Consider the following 19745-nt stretch of genomic DNA (forward strand, 5'->3'; position numbering starts at 1 on the left):
CTGAAGTGCTGAGGAGCTGAGGTGCTGAGGTACTGAAGTGCTGAGGTGCTGAAGTGCTGAGGAGCTGAAGTGCGGAGGTGCTGAAGTGCGGAGGTGTTGAGGAGTTAAGGTGCTGAAGTGCGGAGGTTCTGAAGTGCGGAGGTTCTGAGGTGCTGAAGTGCTGAAGTGCGGAAGTGCGGAAGTGCGGAAGTGCTGAGGTTCTGAGGTGCTGAAGTGCTCAGGCACTGAAGTGCTGAGGAACTGAGGTGCGGAGGTACTGAAGTGCTGAGGTGCTGAAGTGCTGAGGAGCTGAAGTGCGGAGGTGCTGAAGTTCTGAAGTGCGGAGGTGTTGAGGAGTTAAGGTGCTGAAGTGCGGAGGTTCTGAAGTGCAGAGGTTCTGAGGTGCTGAAGTGCTGAAGTGCTGAGGTTCTGAGGTGCTGAAGTGCTGAAGTGCTGAGGTTCTGAGGTGCTGAAGTGCTCAGGCACTGAAGTGCTGAGGAGCTGAGGTGCGGAGGTTCGGAAGTGCTGAGGTGCTGAAGTGCTACAGATCTGAAGTGCTGAAGTGCGGAGGTGCTGAAGTGCTGACTTCTGAGGTGCTGACGTTCTGAAGTGCGGAAGTGCTGAAGTGCTAAGGTTCTGAGGTACAGAAGTGCTGAGGAGCTGAGGTGCGGAGGTGCTGAAGTGCTGAGGAGCTGAGGTGCTAACGTGTGGAGGACCAGCGGATCCTGGTAAGGACACACTTCTGGAATTATGGGTCACAGGTCACACTTCTAGAGCTGAGATGCCATTGCCCACCTTGCACCAAGCCTTGATGACATGTTTGCTTTCCGTATTTAGTGAAATTGGGGGGGGGGCAGACACCTTGGTGGATGTCTGTAAAATCCTGTTGCCAATCCCCATTTTAAAGGCAGATAAATCATAGAATCAATATAGAGTATCAAGAAGACTTCTGCTACTTGTCGACCTCCGTTCTGATCAAACTTTGAAGAAAAAAAGCTGCAAACCTCAATAGTTGAGCTTGTTTTGCATATGAAGCTATCATCACTATTGCAAATTTTGTTGATGCAATTGTGATGTCATGCGACCTCACAAAAAAGGTACTGTGAGGAAGTAACTTGTTGGGATACCTTTGCAGATTGGCATTTGGGAACAAAGTGAGAACTTTTCCCACATACTAAATCAAAACATGTACCTCTAGAAATTGTTTTGAATTGTTTGTGTCTGTTGTGGCATGAAAGAGAAAAACGTTCTTTGAATTGAAAGGCTCTTCATGGGGAATATTGACGGCCAGTTATATAGATCATTTGAGATAGTTCACAGATCCATGGCTGCATCCCAGTGGTGGGATTCAGCCAGTTCACACCTATCCAGGAGAACCGGTTGTTAACTTTATGAGCAGTTCGGAGAACCAGTTGTTGGAAGAAATCTCCTTTTTGTTTTTTTCTACTTTACAGGGCTAATCCTGTAAGGAAGGCAGGAAGGAAACATTCTGGTGCTGTTTCTAGCCTAATCTTTATTGCCCTCCTTACAGAAACTGCCTCTCTGGTTAACCCTAATTACATTGTAACAGCTAAGGTGAAGCGCCCATCGACCTGAGTGATATTGAGTTGGCCACACCCAAAGAGTCACATAACCACCGAGCCCCGCCTACCCAGCTGGTCATTAGGGCAGAGAACCGGTTGTTAAATTATTTGAATCCCATCACTGCTGCATCCCCTACATTGTAGGATTTACATTTTTAAAGCAATGTTAGTTTTGATTTTACCTGTTATAATCTGTTAATGTTTTATTTCATTTAGCTGCCTAGTGTTGCCTTTAGGTCAGATGGGCCACATATAAATAGGAAAATTGAATTCTGTGGGGTTTAGATAAGTAGGTTGTAGCTTCTAGGAACAATTGAAGGGGTGAAAATCGCATGGGGAACAGGAATGTCTCTTACATGTTGAATTGTCTATCCATCTGCTTTCATGAAAAAAGGTCATAAACTTCCCCTATAAGTCATAGGAGATTGAAAGTAGCTTAAGGTTATGGGACCTTATCAATTGAAAGAAATGCCAAAATATTTAGAAAGTGGGGCAAATGTAATTAACCAATCATGTTCTATTCTAGACATTGTCTCTCAAGTTACAAATGTCAAAGCTATTCTGCCTTGTCACCTATTTCTTTATCTTCTAGTTTCCATCACTGATTTTACGATGGAAAAAGATCTGTTGAGAAAATTAAGAGAAAACATGAAGTGTCTCCAAAAAAAGGTAAGAGAAAATATTTGTTCATAGGCTGTCACAATAAACATGTGATGGAATCAGTGGTGGGATTCAGCCTGTCCGCACCTATTCGGGAGAACCGGTTGTTAACTTTCTAAGCAGTTCGGAGAACCGGTTGTTGGAAGAAATCTTATTTTGGTTTTTTCCGCTTTACAGGGCTAATCCTGTAAGGAAGGCAGGAAGGAAAGATTCTGGTGTTGTTTCTAGCCTAATCTTTATTGCCCTGCTTACAGAAAATGCCTCTCCAGTTAACCCTTACTACATTGTAACAGCTAAGGCGAAGCCCCCAGCGACATGAGTGACATTCAGTTGGCCACACCCACCTAGACACATGACCACCAAGCCCTGCCTACCCAGCTGGTCATTAGGACAGAGAACCGGTTGTTCAATTGTTTGAATCCCACCACTGGATGGAATGTATAAAAATTTAAGAAAGACAGACAGGCAGATTAGGTAGTTAGAGACAGACAGAAAGAATATTAATTGTGGTTTCTGTTACGACACGGTTAAGGCATCAACCTGCAAACTCAGAGACCAACATTTCTTGCCCCACTTTAGAAGCAAAGTCAAGTGGGTCACCCTGAGCCAGTCAGCTTCTCTTAGCCCTAGGAAGAAAGCAACACCGAATCACTTCTGAAAAACCTTGCTAAGAAAACTGCAGGGACTCATCCAGCCATTCCCTGAGAATCATTAAAAACTTTGGATCTTTGGTCATTGCAGGAGGAACGATCAAGACTTCCTCTTCTGTCATCTACCACCGAAGAACGGAGACGTGCTGAGGTATATAATGTATACTTGTAGCTCACTTTAGAATATATTTATGAGAAAAATAAAAACAAATGATTTCTTCACAATTGGTAATTGTGAATAATGCATGTGCAGCATATTTTATAGAGTATATATGTTCGCTTTATATTTCTACTATATGGATGAAATCCATGCACACACAGATCTCTTCAATACAAACTAGTTTATTTGAAACTTCTATTCAAGAATGGCAATTGTCAGAGTTCATGCTCATTCTTGGTTGGCTCCTTCTTTGCCACATTAGCTAGTTTCTTTGGCCACATACAACACCAATGGCAGTGAAATAAAATGTAGATGATTCAGATTTTGTTTGAACCACCGTGTTTTGCGTTTCCTAAAGAAATGAACTAACACTAAATCATTCTTTTTCTATCCCGGTGTGAATAACCTTTATTGCCTGTATTGAATATCTACAGCAATAAATCGGGAGTTGCACATTTGTGCTCATCTTGACCTGCATGATTTTAATATGCACAAATATGCTTGTCTACACCCCAGACTTTTTTCCCTAAAGAGGATGTTTCAACAAATATCTTCTTTACACTGACATGAGAGAATTTATGGAAAACAAATTCATGTAATTCTTCTCATGACCATGAAATGAAGGAAATTATCAAGCAAGCGTTTAAAATTCATTTTGTTTTTCATTCTTCACGGAACTGCCAGGTTTCCCGGAGTCCAGAAAAGCACATGGACCAGAACATCAGTTTAAAGATGCGTTCCCATTGGGTAAGCAACCTAGCATGTGAGGAATCTGTTGAGAGTCCAGTACCGAGAGACAATTCATGTCATAAGAAGAGGTGAAGAAGCCCAGTGGGAGTGATGGGGTGGGGGGGTAGGGGGTAGTGAGTGGGCTGATATGGAAATATATTCCTGACTTGTGATGTATTTTGGCTTCTCTAGATTGTTCAGACAAAAACTGAAAAACTGGAAGGAGATCTGAAGAGAACAAGGGACCAGAGTTATATGTAAGTCTTTGCATAGTTCATCACATCTTTTTATAACCCTATTCAGTTCACACTTTCAATACAACATTCATCATTTGTCCATTGGCAATGGGACTGGCCATTTTACGAAACAAGTGATGGAAAATTATATTCTAGTAAAGCTTGGGAAAAAAGGGTGGAATGTGTTGTAACTGTATCAAAAGGTTTATAATTCAAGTTAAAAAAAAAACAACCCAAGGGCCTAATTTCTCTCTGGTCTTCATAATTTGCAGAAAGACAATGGAAATCTCAAAACTTCTGGCAGAAAAAGAGGAGCTCAAAGTTCAAATTCAGGAGCTTATAAAGGAAAACCACCAACTGGCCAAAGAAAAAGAGGAGCTCTGCGAAGAGTATAAAGAGTATAAAGAAGAGATGAGCAGGTTAAACAATTTAGATAGCCACCCTGACTTTCTCTTCCTTTCTCAGCTATTTCAATTAGTTTTAATTTTAAACAAGTTTTATAATTCAAATTAAAAAACCTAAGGGAGCTAATTACACTTTGCTCTTGATATTTTACAGAAAAATTAGTTCAGAGGAACTTGGGCAGCTGGAGAAACTGAGGCAAGAAAACGAGAGACTCCGCTGCAAGGCTCAGAAAGAAGCTGCGGAGAAAGCAGAGCTCCTACATGAGAATAATGATCTCAAGGAAGAACTTTATAGGTGAGAAATATTTAGATAGCGATTTGACTTTTTCTTTCAAATTCAGATTTATTTATTAGATCCCTTAGGCCAGATATACTGGATAAAAGAAATATTCCATTCATGTATGTATGTATGTATGTATGTATGTATGTATGTATGTATGTATGTATGTATAACTGAGTAAGAGAAGAGCAATAGTTATAATGGAATGCAATAATAATTAGTAATTCAAGTAATAAATTAAGAGGGCTAATATCTATCTGGTCCTCATAATTTACAGAAAGATAGCAGTGATGTCAAAACTGACTGTAGAAAGTGAAGCGCTCCGAAACAAAACAGAGATTCTGACGTTCAAAAATATTGAACTTAACGATGAGAAAGAGGAGATCTTCAGAGCGTATGAAGAAATACTGTGCAGGTGAGAAATTTTTAGATAGCCACCACAAAATACTTCTTCCAGAATTTCATATTAGGGTCTCCTTATCTTAGAAAGCTTGGAAAAACTCCTTACTTTAGAAAGAAATTAACAAACTATGTCTCTTATTCTTTTACATATACAAATCTAGGAGTTAGTCTCATGGAATGGGAAGATACGTATAGAAGAGACTTTTCAATCTCCATCCCCCGGTGCCCAACAATATTAATATACTTTCAGAGTGTTTCCTGACATCAAAGCAGTTCCCGTTATTTTAACTAAGAATACTTTGTTGTTGACCCAGATTCACAGCTAACATTCTGATTTTTTTTCAGAAAGGAACTACTGAGGATAGGCCGCTGCACCTTATTGACAGAGAGAGACCAGATGAAAGACAAGACAGAAGCTCAAGAGAAAATGAAGCCTCAGATGGCAGAATATCAATTGAACTCCAAATGGCTTAAAGCTTCGGTAGACAAAATTAAAAAATCTAAGGAACCCGGGTCAAATATTCTGAGGTGGCTGCAGAAATCTCTCAAACTCCTAAAAGAGGATTCCTCTGAACGGTCAAAACACACCCTGCCAGAATGGCTTAAAGCATCTGCCACCAACCTCCCGGAGGAATGTGCTAAAGCAGCCAGGGAGGATGTGAATGATTGGCTAGAAGCATCAATAAATCATCTCCAGGAAAAAGGGCCAGAAACGTGCGAGTTAGATGTGGAGGGATGGCTAAAAGCATCTATTATAGGCATTCAACATCTACAAAAGTTCAAGTCAGAGTCTCGTGGAAGCTGGGAAAAAGGGGATGGCTTGCTGAATCAATAGAAAACCTGAAGAAGGGGACTTCCTGTGGTGACGTCACCGTGCTTAGAGTGGAGGGAAGGAAGCTCTCCTAACTTCTAACTCTAACTCCTTTGTTGGGCTCTTTTTTGAGCACTGTTGATCCTGAAGGGGTCAACAGATTAAAGGGGATACTCTGTAGATGCTGGGGTGATAAGGCAAATCCCCCCACGGATAGGAGAAACCCCCTAAACGGACAAGGAGATATCCTACAAAAGTTCAAGTTAGAGTTTCGTGGAACCCAGAAAAAAAAGGGATGGCTTGAAGAATCAATAGAAAACCTGAAGAAGTAATGTCCTGAAGGATCTGAAGAATATGTTAAAATGACTTCGAGGATCCTTAGAAAGCCTGTCCCTTTCTAGAGAACCTAGACCAGTTCCTGAAAAATGTCTTCCACAATCCTTGAAAAACCTGGAAGAGGAAGGTCCTAAAGTATCTAAACAAGATGCCAACAAATGGCTTGAAATAGCTATAAAGAATCTTGAAGAAGAAGGACCTAAAACGCCACTCCAAATACTCAGGAATGCCTTGAAGCCTCTATTAAAAGCATTCGGGATCTACAGAAGTCCAGATGAGAAGGTTTGAAAAAATCAATAGAGAACCTCAAGAAGCAATATTCTGAAGGAACCGTGGAAAATATATTTCAATGGCTTCAAGGATCCTTAAAAAGCTTTGCATTTTCTGAAGAACCTATAGGACTTCTTGAAAAATGGCTTCAGCAATCCCTGAAAAACTTGGAAAAGGTCCTGCAACGTACAAACAAGATGCCAAAAATAGCTTGAAGTATCTGTAAACAGTTTCAAAGAGGAAGGATCATGAAACATCCCATGTGGTCCTTGGGAATGGCTTGAAGCATCTATTAAGGACATCCAGAATCTCAAATAATCTAAGAAATCAAAAACAAGCAGGGGAAAGACGAAGGAGAGAGTGATTTGGGTAGAACTTCCTTACTTGGAAAGAAACTGAAATATGGATGGATGGCTTCAAACGTCTTTAGCAAGTTCCAGACAGCCTGGTTCTACTGCATCCAAAACAGATATGCAAGCATAGCTACAAACATCTCTGCGAAAACTCAATCAAGAATCCCCAGAAGAAGCTAAAAACAATCTGGAGGAATTGTTCTAGGAATCCAGAGAAAATGTCTGAAGAATCCAAGCAATAGGTGAATGATTAGCTTGAGATAGCCTTAAATGACTTCCATGAGGGAGGCCCTGAAACTCCCCATCCATTCCATCTTGGTATATACTTGTCTCTCATTTCTGCTGCTACTAGTGTTACTGCGATCAAGATGACTAAATGAACAAACTGGAAATGTATCAGCAAGTATTTATTCTTTTGGTTTTCCAGAACTTCTTGGGCCTTTTTGGAGTGAGTGACATACTGTTTTACTAATGGACTACGGTATTCCAACGTGAGCTTCATAACCAATGAACCCTTGTCATCAACAATTTTTATTATTGTGGACTTCCATTTGGGTGTTCCACATATCCCAGCTGATTCTACTCTGATAGGAGGTCTTTAGGGTCACCCTGGAGAGGTGGCGAAGAAGCGAGGGATTACTTGATTCCGGGAGATAGGCAGCTCTCCTGCTTGATCCCAGGAGCCCTCCCAACCAGTGGAGAAGAGAGACAGCCATTATGACTGGAATCAAGCTGGAGCAACCGAGATGAAGTGGTGTGTGAAGAGAGGATTGGAACTTGGTGAGATGATTTTCAACTTCTTTATTAGAGACCCACCTAAATAAAAGAAGTTTTAAAAGTCTCCAAAGTGCAGAAAGTGGCAAGGTAATACATGGAGAAAAATTATAGACCCAAAAGAGAAATCACATTTTAAAGGAAGAATATGAAGTTTTACAATATAGAAAGACTGAACTGGAATTTTGTTGCTTTTAAAAGTGACTTTGATTTGCCTGCAATATTATTTGATTGTTGGAAGAAATTGTAAAAAGAATGTTTTTTTTTCTTTTTGTTGAACATTGATAATCAGCTGTTAGAGCTCTCCCTCATCTTGGCACCGAAAATTACAGTTGAGACACCATCTACTGGCCAAAGAAGATACTATATTATTATATGGTTGGAAAGAACCTTGGAAAAAAATGAGTTGATATGAAAAAAAGAAAAGAAAAGTCAAGAGTGATAAGAAGAGAAAGAAAGTGAAAGGAAAACAACTTCTGGAAGGCTGTCTTTTTGTTTCCCCTTTTTTATCTACTTGTTTTTTGGTGGCAAAAATCCAGTCAGAGTCTTGAGAAAGCCTAAGGAAGAGATGGTTTGAAAAATCAATAGAGAACATCACGAAGCAATGTTCTGAAGGAACCATGGAAAATATATTACGATGGCTTCAAGGATCCTTAGAAAGCTCTGCATTTTCTGAAGAACCTATACCACTTCTTGAAAAATGGCTTCAGGAATCCTTGAAAAACTTGGAAAAGGTCCCGAAACATACAAACAAGATGCCAAAAATGGCTTGAAATATCTGTAAACAGCTTCAAAGAGGAAGGACCATGAAGCATCCCATCTAGGTCCTCAGAAATGGCTTGAAGCATCTATTAAGGGCATCCAGGATCTCAAATAATCTAAGGAATCAAAAACAAGAATGGGGAAGACGAAGGAGAGAGTGATTTGGGTAGAACTTGCTTGCTCTGAAAGAAGGATGGATGGATGGCTTCAAACAAGTTCCAGACAGCTTGGTTCTACTGCATCCAAAACAGATATGCAAGTATAGCTACAATCATCTCTGCAAAAACTCAGCCAAGAATCCCCAGAAGAAGCCAAAAACAATTGTGGAAGAATGGCTCTAGGAATCCAGAGAAAATGCCCTGAAGAATCCAAGCAAAAGGTGAATGAGTAGCTTGAGAAAGCCTTAAATGACTTCTATGGGGGAGGGCCTGAAACTCCCCATCCATTTCATCTTGGTGAGAAAATCATGCAATATCAGAAGCAGTAGCATGAGATCTGGAATCAAGTTGACAAAATGAACAAACTGGAAACCTCTCAGCAAGTATTTATTGTTTTGGTTTTTAAGAACTTAATGGGCCTTTTTGGAGTGAGTGGCATACTGTTTTCTTAATGGATTATGGTATTCCAACATGAGCTTCATAATTAACGAACCTTTGTCATCAACAGTTGTGATTATCTAGATGCTGCCTTAAGTTGGGTGGGAGGATAAAAGAAAGAGAGAGGAGGGAAAAAGGAAAAGGAAATAAGGAGAGATTGATACGGAGGAAGGAAAGGAAATAAGGGCCAAAGAACAAGCACAATTTATGCCAAAATGCCAAGAATGGATAGACAATGGTAGAGCACAGAGAAACAAAGCTTTGGAAGTGAAAAGGAATCAACCAAAATCAGGAGGGTCCCTTGACTGCAGCATTGCCGGCATAACAATTCATCTTATGGGGAAGGAAAGAGGTGCATTATCAGGAAACCTCTCGAGACTTCCATGCCCGTCAGACAGTTACAGACCATGGTCTCGTCCACAGTCTGGGCTATATACACTCAGGGCCTTTGAGTATCATCATTACTACAGGGGAGTAACTTATGGGGTTCCCAGCAGCTGGACGGAGATCATTGGACCTGAAAGTGTGGCAGCATGAATGGATTTCCAGAAAAATTGCAGACTACGGGAATCCTTTCAGCAGTTCCCAAAACGCTGCACAGCTGTTTGCACTACTCAGGTGATCCTGAGGATCAGGCAAACATCCAAGTGGTCTCAACAACTCTCTAAAAGAATGCAAATGACCAGCTGTCTGCAAGGAATATCAATCCTCTCCTTCCTACCACCCAATCAGAGCTGAAGAAGCTTCTTGAATGAAGAGGGAAAATCTTCTAAGACTTGATTGGTTCTTCTATTTAATTTGCCTTCTGCAGGTACTTAATAAAGCCTGAAATCTCCTCATTAACTGGTGTGTTCATTGTGTTTGGATACTCAAGGAACCATTTTTTCGGCCCCTGGGCCGTTGCCTGATACTTGGCGAAAGAACTTACCTTGGTCAAAGTTTTAAAGAACGTGTTTAACATGTCTGAGAACATCGTATCTTATTTGATACGATGTGTCAAGGTAGCACAGTGGTTAGAGTGCGGTACTGCAGGCTACTTCAGCTGATTGCTAGTAGCGGTTCCGCAGTTCAAATCTCACCAGGCTCAAGGTTGACTCAGCCTTCCATCCTTCTGAGGTGGGCAAAATGAGGACCCAGATTGTTGGGGGCAATAGGCTGACTCTGTAAACTGCTTAGAGAGGGCTGTAAAGCACTGTGAAGCGGTATATAAGTCTAAGTGCTGTTGCTATTTGTAATTGAGCCATTACTGTTCCTATTCATTTTTGCTGAATGCAAAAATATAAGATATTCTTAATGTTAGCATTTGAGCACAAGATTTTAAGAAGGAAAACATTATTTTTGAATAAGCAATTTAGAAAAACTCAGTGCACTTCCGGAGAGGAAGGAATCTAGGTTCTTAACAGTTGACCATACAATTTTGTAGTTAGATGGTGTTTGCTGCATAGGCTTCCTAATCTGTATGTAATACATTTATAAATTTATAGATAAGAGATAAATTTAATAAAACTCTGATCAATGGAGACAGTAAGGAGAATGATTTTACTTGTGATATATTGCAACCCATAACAGGCGCATGACACTGTGCGACTGCATTTTATGCAGCTAACCTTGAGGCTATCACTTTTCCAACAAAAAATCTTATACTCAAACTGTTGGGAAAATTGGAGAATCCTTCCAAAGACATCATTAGAGCTTTGCAAGCAGACTATGTTGAAACTATGTGATTCTTTATAATGTGTTTCATTATACATTAAGAAGGTATAGAAAATCTTTTGCAAATGAGTGAAAATTAACCTCTAGATTAAATTACATTGGTAATATCTGATTCCTCATGCATGAACCTAAAACACTGAAGCTGCATTTCTAAGTTCTTTCCATGTTCTTCTCTTAGCTGCATCCGGTTTGCTATTTCTGTTTTAATTATCTTCTTTCCAATACATTTACCAGTAACCTATTGATAGAGCTTCCCTCTGACTTAGGGACAATTTTCAAAGCATTTTTTTAATAGTCTCACTGCATTAGATGGAAATCCACAGCACACAAAACGTCAAGGACTTCCTCATTACAGAAGAATGGAAATCTTCCCTTAAATTCTATTTTTGATGTTCTTGAAGAGAACTGGAATAAAAAAATAAGTTCCCTTGTCCCCAGTTTCTGTTATATGTTCCCAGGGTTTGAGTTCTGGAGCAATCTTTCACAGATCCCTTTTAAACACTGTATTCTTGAACTTTTATCTAATGGCATTTTCTTCTATTGTCTACATTTGGCAAAGGCGCAAGTCAAATAAAACATTTTTTTTTCTGGAACATTTGCAAACCGTTAAGAGTATGTCTTCTAAAATCTGATTCATACGGTTAAAGTGTAGTTTAGCCATACAAATAGCAGATTCTCAATTTCTAATTTTTTGGTTAGTAAATAAAAGTTTCGGCATTTAATGTGGCTGCTTCTTGCAACTTTGAAAACTCTGAATTTCTCCCAGGTTTAGAAAGGTTCGATTGAGCATATCTAGTTTGGACCCCAGCTTTTTCTGATAGTTTCCCCCTTAGAGGGGTTAGATAAGGCAACAACTTCAAGATCCATCAATATGATTCCAGTGATCCAAGATAACCTATTTCAGTTTTCCCAGCTCTTTGAAATGTGATATACTCTGCTGCTAAAGTTCTCCAGGTTTTCTACCTTATAATGCTTTGGGAATTTACCTACATTAATTTCCATTTACTATAAGGCTGGCCAGTACTCCAAATATTGCTAAAATCTGCTACCAAAGGCATTTAGATTTGCTCAGAAACAGATCCGTTATAACTTTTTCAGAATTATTTAAGAACTGAACCCAAGATCTATTGCTTGAAAAACATATAAATAGGCAATCCTCAATTTACAACCACAATCCAGACACAAATTTATGTTGCTACGCGACAGTTAAGTGAATGTGCCCATTTACGGCCTTTATCACAGTTGTTAAGTGGATCACTGAAGTTGTTAAGTTAGTAACACGGTTGTTGAATGAATCTGACTTTGCTTGTTAGGAGGTTGCAGAAGTTGATCACACGACCCCGAGACACTGCAAGAGTCATAAATATTTGGCAGTTGCCAAGCATCTGAATTTTGATCACGTGGCTATGGCAATGCTGCAATGGTTGTAAGCAGTCATCAGTCATTTTTCAGGGTAACTTCAAACAGTAACTAAATGAACTGTTGTAAGTTGAGGACTGCCTGCACTTTTTGAAGTCTGATTTACTTCAGAATAAACTAGGCAACATTTTCTAGACTCTATATTAAAATCAATTGAAAAGGAGAGGGGGGGGAGGAGAGTGATGAATTCTATTCATTTGAGTGGAGCTGTCCCCAAAATGCAGAAGACTAAGAGCTGCCATGGTAACTTCTTTGTGGTGACTTTGTGAAAGACAATTTTCTTATTTGCTTTGATTTCTGCCCCTGCCTGCTTGCTGTTCCTTTGTCTTGGAAAATTGCCAACACTCTCCGCCGAGCCAGATTTCTCAGTAACAATTTTATTTCCATTCTTCTTGTCACTGTACATTGTGATCAAACACTTTTCCCGGTTGTCAAGCTATTTATTGCGTTTTATGTAGCAAACCAGTACAAAATCAATATTGAATGGGACACAGATTGAAAGACACTGTGTCTTCCCTCTCCATCACACAATGTTAAGAATGGGCAGCATGTCAAAGCAAATTCTTAATTCTTTTCTTTTCTGGATTTGATGGAATTATGGCTCTCATTCACTCGGCTCTACTCAGTCGTCCCGGCCCTACCCCAAATAAAGGGACCATGGGTCATAAAAAGGAGAAACAATGGAGTGATGGAATTATAATTTTTAATGATTGTAACAAATTGTAATTTCACACATGACAGGTCTCCTGATCTTTAGCTGGAAATATTAGAAGTAGAAAAATAAGTGTTGGCAACTTATATATATTTATATAGTTATATTGTTATGTGGCTAATTTGCTAATTTGCTCTAAGATGCATAAAACAAATACATTTGCTTTACTTTATACCACAGATAGCCAGCCTTTGGATCCAAATAATAGTTTCTCAAGTCGAGAGATTCCATTCATTGGTTTTAACTCACTAGCCAATTATGATCTGATGGTAAACAAAACAAAAATAGAATATTCCCCCCTCCCTTTTTGTTTCTTCCTTTGGGTCAGTTTTTGACTCCTGGAAATTGTTTGGACCAAGCCCTGTAATTTTGGGGGGGACAGGATTTTGAAAGTGGTTTGCCCTTGCCAGCTTTCTAGGGCAGTGAGAAAGGGACTGGCCCAAGGTCACCCAGCTGTCTTTTTGCCTAAGGCAGAACTAGAACTCCTGGTCTCCCAGATTGTAGCCTAGTGCCTTCATCATTCATTAACCTGGCTCTCTTCATTATGAGCCACGGTGGCACAGTGGTTAGAGTGCAGATACCACTGATTGCCTGCAATTTGGCACCAGGCTCAAGGTTGACTCAGCCTTTCATTCTTCCGAGGTGGGTAAAGTGAGGACCCAGATTGTTGGGGGCAAGAGGCTGACTCTGTAAACAGCTTAGAGAGAGCTGTAAAGTGGTATATAAGTCTAAATGCTATTGCTATTACTTAGGGGGATATGAATGACGTACCTACATGAATGTGAGGCACCAACTACCAGCTATGGACAATGGTTCTTTGTGAATCTAGTATGTGTGAAGATTCTTATTTTTGGCCTTGCTGAAATAGGAGCTATAAAGTGATTTTATTTCCTACCTTTTGGGACCTGATCCCAGGCCAAGGTGGTTGAGGAACAGCTTTATTGAAAGTTTCGTTGCTTTCCTTTGAGGGGGGGGGGGGTTGGTTGCTTAGTAGTTCAAATGCTAAATCAGGTTTTTTTCCTCCCTTTACATATTCAAAACAAATTCCATAGCTTGCAACACAGCATACACAGCCTCCAAAGATATGAATAGCCTACTAATGGTGGATGGGTTGGATTTCATACCTCTGAAATGATTTAGGAATGAATTCCAAATAAAGAATGACAAGAGTAATGGGAATGAAATTGTATTAAATAAAATTATTTAAATTAAATTAACCCAATATCCACAGCTGACTGGTGGCTATAGAGGATGTGGGTAAGGTTTGTGTGGCTTGTGTGAGGTAACCAGCTCTAATAAGCGCACACACACACACACACACACACACACACACACACACACACACAGCCCAAGAAAGCTTAAAAAGGCCAATCGTCTAAATTGGGACAGCTCGCACTCATTTATAGTTGCTATGACAACCAGGCTTTCATATTTGAAACTGTAACATTCCAGGAGCAAGTTGGGCTTTGTGAATGAAAGTACGCCTGCCCTGCAGTAAATTGCACTGTACAATGTGGAGCTGAAGGTCGAAGGGGGAGAAATACACCCAAATGCATGTGGAATAGAAAATAACGCTAATAGGATCCCAGGGAGACCTCTCCCCCACCCCCCAGCTGCATTTTTAACCTAGGAATTTGCTTCACTATTAATAACATTAAAATGCTTTCTGCGTGTCATTTTTCTGCAGCTCATGGCAACCTGCAACTTAGTCAAACTTCCCAGAGCAACCTCGCGGACTTGCCTGGAATACCGTAAGCGTGCTGCAGTGCAGTGCAGGTCGCCTGACTGCCTCAATTTTCCATCTGACCTGCAAAGTGAGGCTACCCTGCAATGTTGATTTCTTTTCGGTCAACAACACAAGGCAATGTGTGCATTCAGTTTAAATACATGCACAGGCACAGAGACACACAAATCTCAACCTAGAAAACGCTGACCCTCGGCAAAGTGCCGATAGTTCACCTTCAACATTGAGACATTGGTCATAACGTCAGCTTTGGGGACCGATGGGGCTCCTACTTAGCCACAGAGTGTTCAAGGAAGAGAAAGCTGCATTGATTATATATTAGCCTTTACTCCACCTGAAGGAAAGGGCTGAGGTGACCTAAAATTGGAAGGAGGGGGAGGGAGAAGACAATTGGGGAGGGGGGGAAATCAAAATCTATTCTTAGAGAAAGGCTTCACATCTTGCACTAAAACATGGCTTATATATGAATTACATTTTATTGAATGGATCTCATTTGGAGGGGTTCGTACAGCATCCTTCATTAGAACCTGCATTATGTCTCAGCAAAAATGACAAGCTCTACAGGGTGAGGCGCCATCTTCGCCTAGAAACAAAAGGCGTGTATTTGCTCCGTAGGTTTTGGCAGGGTCTGTTCTCTCAGCTTATTGTTTAGCTCCTCCCCCTGCCAAAACCTACAATCTGAGCTCTGAATATACTCAACAATTGCTCCATTAAGATTTTTTTTTTAAACCATAGTTGGATAAGTTTTATATCTTAAGATAAACTACTCACCTAAGAGCTAGTGTAGTTGAAGAATACACTCGTATTAGGAACAAAAACCAAATTGTAAATATTGAGCGAGCTTTCAGGCTGCACCATCACACCTGACTTGAAGTTTTTATGCCGCAAAAAAATTCCATCTGCCTGACTTCTAATGCCACCTCCCACCGCACCCAAAAAACAAATTGTAACAGCATGCATTCCTAGGAAAAGAATAAAAATATTCAACTTTTCTTTGCCTAAAGAATTTCCATTTCGCTCTGTTCATTGGATCAAAATTATTCCCCTCAAGAATCTTTGGGAAAGTAAGGGGGAAATGTAAAAGGAACTTATCATTGTTCTGTTAAAAGTTAAGTGAAAGTTATTCATCATTATTCAATATTACTGAATTTCCAGCCTACATTATACTAGAAAACTCCATGAAAAAGTCTATTATAAATCGATTAATACTGGTTAATGGTATCCTGGTGGTGGCAGAGTGCTGCAGGCCCTCCAAATGATGGGTAGTTTGCCAGTTTGCAAGACACCATTAACATCCTAGTTTTTCTAGAGTGGTGTGAATATCCGCCAAGGGAAAACTGAGGTTAGGTGAGGAATACGGGCCACAGATGGGCTGCATTGACATCTTCACATAAGATGTGCATATTATTTATTATATCCTGATTTATGATACTGTATATTTGCATTATTCAACCTTCCCGGCTTAGGAGGCCACTGGAGATGGGGGGGGAGGGGATGCTTTCGCGGATGCGCACCCCTTTTACAAATGCAGCTGCGCACATGCATGAACTCACCCACGGCCTGTTCCGAAGAGGTTGTGGCCCAGCACTAGGCCGCAGACTGAGGGTTTCTGACGCCTGCTGTATGTGATATAGTATTTAAGTGTTTTCTTCATTTGTTTCATCTTATAATATAAAATGAATTTGTATCCCTGAGGTACAAATGGACACAACTCTTATTACAATTCATAATATGAAAATGGAGAAAAAACCCAGAAATGTGGGCGGAACTATCTTAAAATTGATCAACCTGTGAATCGCTTCAATCTATCATGCAAAAAAAAAAAAAAAAAGGAAAAGAAAAGGAGAAAAAGAAGAGCCTTTACTCACAGATAATGACAGTAGACTTTTATTAACATATTTTACAATATTGATTATGGTAGTTTTAGTTTCACATGTCGATTCTGTTTCTACAGTAATGTACTGTACTTAGATTTCCATTCATACAAGTTATCTCACCAGGACGCTGGAGGAATAATAGCAGCAGCAGCAGAAGCAGCAGCACACACACGCCGATCTAGCTTGGACCTGTTATGCTCTCCAAGTAAGTTTAATAAAGCAGATTTTTAAGAAGTTACGGGAGGAATCCAACTTCTGTTTCAGCAGCATGCAGGCATATTTCAAGTAGGATTTCCAAACACGTGTCTTGTCTTTTTGTCTTTAAAATGACCAGTGACTTAATGCACTAGTATCAAAATGAACATTGTGAAATACCAAGGTTTAAAAGTTAAGGCGAATAATTTTACTTCACAGCCATATACACAATCGAAAACATTCCATTTTAAATAACACGTTTGAGTCATTTTCTGAAAACATTATCTCTTGTGAAGTTTCAAATTATACAGAGGAGAAGCCCTGTCATTGTTATGCCATGAGATGCCCAGGATATTTCATCTTATCCTCATAAAATGGCTTGGTTCTCATTGGTAAGCAATGCAAAAAGAACAGAGGAGAACCAGGAGAATTTTGGATGCATTGACAAATGAAATCATGTTTTAGACAAAAAAATATTTTTTCCAGTAATGATGGAACAATATACAGACTTATAGAAATCCTCCCAATATTTGTGTTCATGTCTTTGTCTACACAATTTTCTATAAAATATATTGCCAAGTGTTATATTTTTCTAAAAACCGAAAGGGCTTAGAAGATCCTTATACAAATAATCCCACAGCCCGGCCCATGTGCTTTTCTATAGCTGAAGAGAAAGCAGCTTTCAATCAAATGCAAGGCTTTATAATGAGAACGCTTTTTAAAAAATAGTTTCCAGGTAAATGCCCCCCCCCTCCAGAAAAAAAAATATGTTTAAAATATGTAAATGTCACAAAAGCCTGACAGCATTGTTTGAAATTGTCAACTCTGCAAGAAAAAAAGAAAAGCATTTTGGCAGCGAAATATCAGCACTGAAAAGTACTGCCTGCCTGTGTGTTTCATTTTTGCCAAGGATGCCCATTCTGGCTGATTTCAAATTCCTCAAAACCAAAACGCCCTGAGGGTCTTAATTTCTACAACACAAAGGCCTGCTCACATCCTCCCAATCTGTGCTTAAATCAATGTGTGCAACCAGTTACATACACTGACTCCTCTGTGTAATCTGGGAGTCAAAGACTAGGAGGGTGAAAGGGGGGGGGGGAACGACTCTGTCAAACTTGGCCTTGCTCTGAAGCCTTGATTGCCCCACTGCCTTCAAGATCAAAGCATCTTTACTTGAGATGCAAAGGGGGAATGGTGAGAAATAGGAACCATTTGAGCACGGCTATCTTGCAACTCAATTCCTTACCCCAAGCTGCTTGAAACTCAATTAAGTTTCCAAAGAACAGCCCACTGGCAAATACTCATCAAGCCATCTTCTCCTGCACCACAACCCTACCAACCTGAAAAAGTCAGCTAATGGAAATGAGAGGAAGGGCAGGCTTGTGGCTGGGCCAGTGTCTGACCACGTGGACCCTTTGTTGCATGCACAGGGGCAGTTGAATAGATGCCTTGGGATTTCTTTGTAATTAAATTAACTGAAATGTCAGACACAACATTGTGTACACGTTGTATTATATTCAGAGTGGTAAACTACTTATTTTACAGCTATTTCACTAATCTCTGGAGTATATCTATGAAATTCCTGAGAATGAATAAGGTTTTCAGCAATGCCTGAAACTATTTCAATAGCTCTCTGGCAATAAGCGAAATATTTTCTAAAAATCTTTTAGACATTTCTATACAATTCCACAAATTGAAAGTGTTACAACTCTTACATACTTACAAATGCATATTGAGCAAAATCTTAAAACACAAGGAAAAGAGAAAGAAAAAAGGAGCCACATGTTTAGCAGGTGTCAACAGATATACAATTTCATCAGCACAATCAAACCACCCCAATCAGGGAAAAATAAAACACTCAATGGCCATTTGGTGGCATCTTTAAAGTACAATTTGTGCTTGTTTATTAGTGGATTAGAAAGCAACAACTATAAAATTAATTTAGATTCCATATCAAATCAGGAGAAATAATTCTTTTGTGTTTATAAATTACCAGCACCCAATTAATATAGGGCTTCATTTCACGACCTGGCTTCATGCTTTCCCAGAGAAGAAAAGGCTGGGTTCCCATTCCCTTAAAGCAAAAGCTAATCAAGGGGCAAATATAATAAAGGGGATGTCAGTTAGCGACCTATAAACCATTGTAATGTGGCCCCCATCGTTTATTGATGTGATCAAAAGTATGTGATACCCACTGCTGTTCCAGCATATTGTATCTTTCCTTACATATATAGAGTGGTTTGCCACGCCTGTAAAGAAAAAAAAAATCAGAAAAATAGCAAGGCTGATGCAAGATAATCGGCTACTTTAAACACTACCCTCCAACTATGACTGTCTGGAACTAAGGAAACCCAAGTTATCTTGCGTTATCACTTATTGTCTCAAGTTGGTTGTTTATTGCACAATTTCACTTAGGCCCACACCTCCTTTTCCACTGGCCGCAGCAGAATCCCACCCATGTGCTACCCAGAGGATGTGATGTTTACACATACAAATATCTTTTCATCTAGAAATAGACCCAAACTGTTACTAGAGAACTGTTTAAAAACAAAAGTTTGCCAGTACAGGCTCAAATGCCTACTAACCGTGTTTTTAAAAATTACCTGAGATCTCTGTCCTCTTCACCATGAGCGTCCAGGTAAACAGAGCCCCAAAGGCAAAACCGATGACCACGAATTATGATGATTACAGATGCATTGATCAAAAGAAAGATGCCCGTTCCAGCTCCACAATTTTGTGAGTGCTGAAGTTTTATTACAGAGCATGAAAAAAAGAGAGATGACATTTATTGTTAGTGCAATTACAACAAAGGGGAAAATATTTTGTTTTAATGAATAAAACTGCATTATCTCAGAACAATCTTATCCTTGCCTTTTCTGCATCTGTAAAAGAAGCTCTTCTGACTTAAACTGTGAACATATTTGTGAGTCAAAATCTGCCTTATTATCAAAGGCAAGCATGCATATTATAGATAATTTAGCATTAAAAGAGAAACTGATTCCAATGAACTGTCTTTTAGACTTTTAGCAATTGGGAATCAGATTTACCGAAAAAATATTTTTTAAAATTTTTTCCAACAATTGTTTCATTGAAAGAAGCG

The 19745-nt window shown here is 39.7% G+C and overlaps 2 protein-coding genes across 2 annotated transcripts in view; one reads left to right on the plus strand and one right to left on the minus strand.

Annotated features, from left to right (window-relative positions):
* The first annotated feature begins 4276 nt into the window (after window positions 1–4276).
* On the plus strand, window positions 4277–5918 carry LOC148049359 (uncharacterized). Its single transcript, XM_087705799.1, has 4 exons — window positions 4277–4416; window positions 4556–4696; window positions 4959–5096; window positions 5429–5918. Exons 1-4 carry the CDS (start codon window positions 4277–4279, stop codon window positions 5916–5918), a joined length of 909 nt encoding a protein of 302 aa, XP_087561925.1.
* A 10526-nt stretch (window positions 5919–16444) lies between these two features.
* Window positions 16445–19745, minus strand: part of UBR3 (ubiquitin protein ligase E3 component n-recognin 3) — a 94413-nt gene continuing 91112 nt past the window's right edge. Inside the window, exons 39-40 of the mRNA XM_087709251.1 lie at window positions 19249–19388; window positions 16445–18894 (exon numbers count right to left, since the gene is read on the minus strand). Coding sequence (XP_087565377.1) covers window positions 18777–18894; window positions 19249–19388 — 258 coding nt within the window. The 3' untranslated portion in view covers window positions 16445–18776. The remainder of the gene's footprint in view (window positions 18895–19248; window positions 19389–19745) is intronic.

This window comes from Thamnophis sirtalis, unplaced genomic scaffold (genome assembly GCF_051295495.1).
Source record: "Thamnophis sirtalis isolate CommonGarterSnake01/CBP01778 unplaced genomic scaffold, rThaSir2_p1.2 scaffold_1, whole genome shotgun sequence".
Classification (NCBI taxonomy): domain Eukaryota; kingdom Metazoa; phylum Chordata; class Lepidosauria; order Squamata; family Natricidae; genus Thamnophis; species Thamnophis sirtalis.

Bases quoted from the DNA above. Each gene is read 5' to 3' on its own strand.
- LOC148049359 (XM_087705799.1), top strand. From the start codon at position 4,277: ATGGAAATCTCAAAACTTCTGGCAGAAAAAGAGGAGCTCAAAGTTCAA. The intron at 4,697-4,958 runs GTGAGAAATATT...CATAATTTACAG, and splicing joins CTCAAGGAAGAACTTTATAG to AAAGATAGCAGTGATGTCAA. The intron at 5,097-5,428 runs GTGAGAAATTTT...ATTTTTTTTCAG, and splicing joins TATGAAGAAATACTGTGCAG to AAAGGAACTACTGAGGATAG.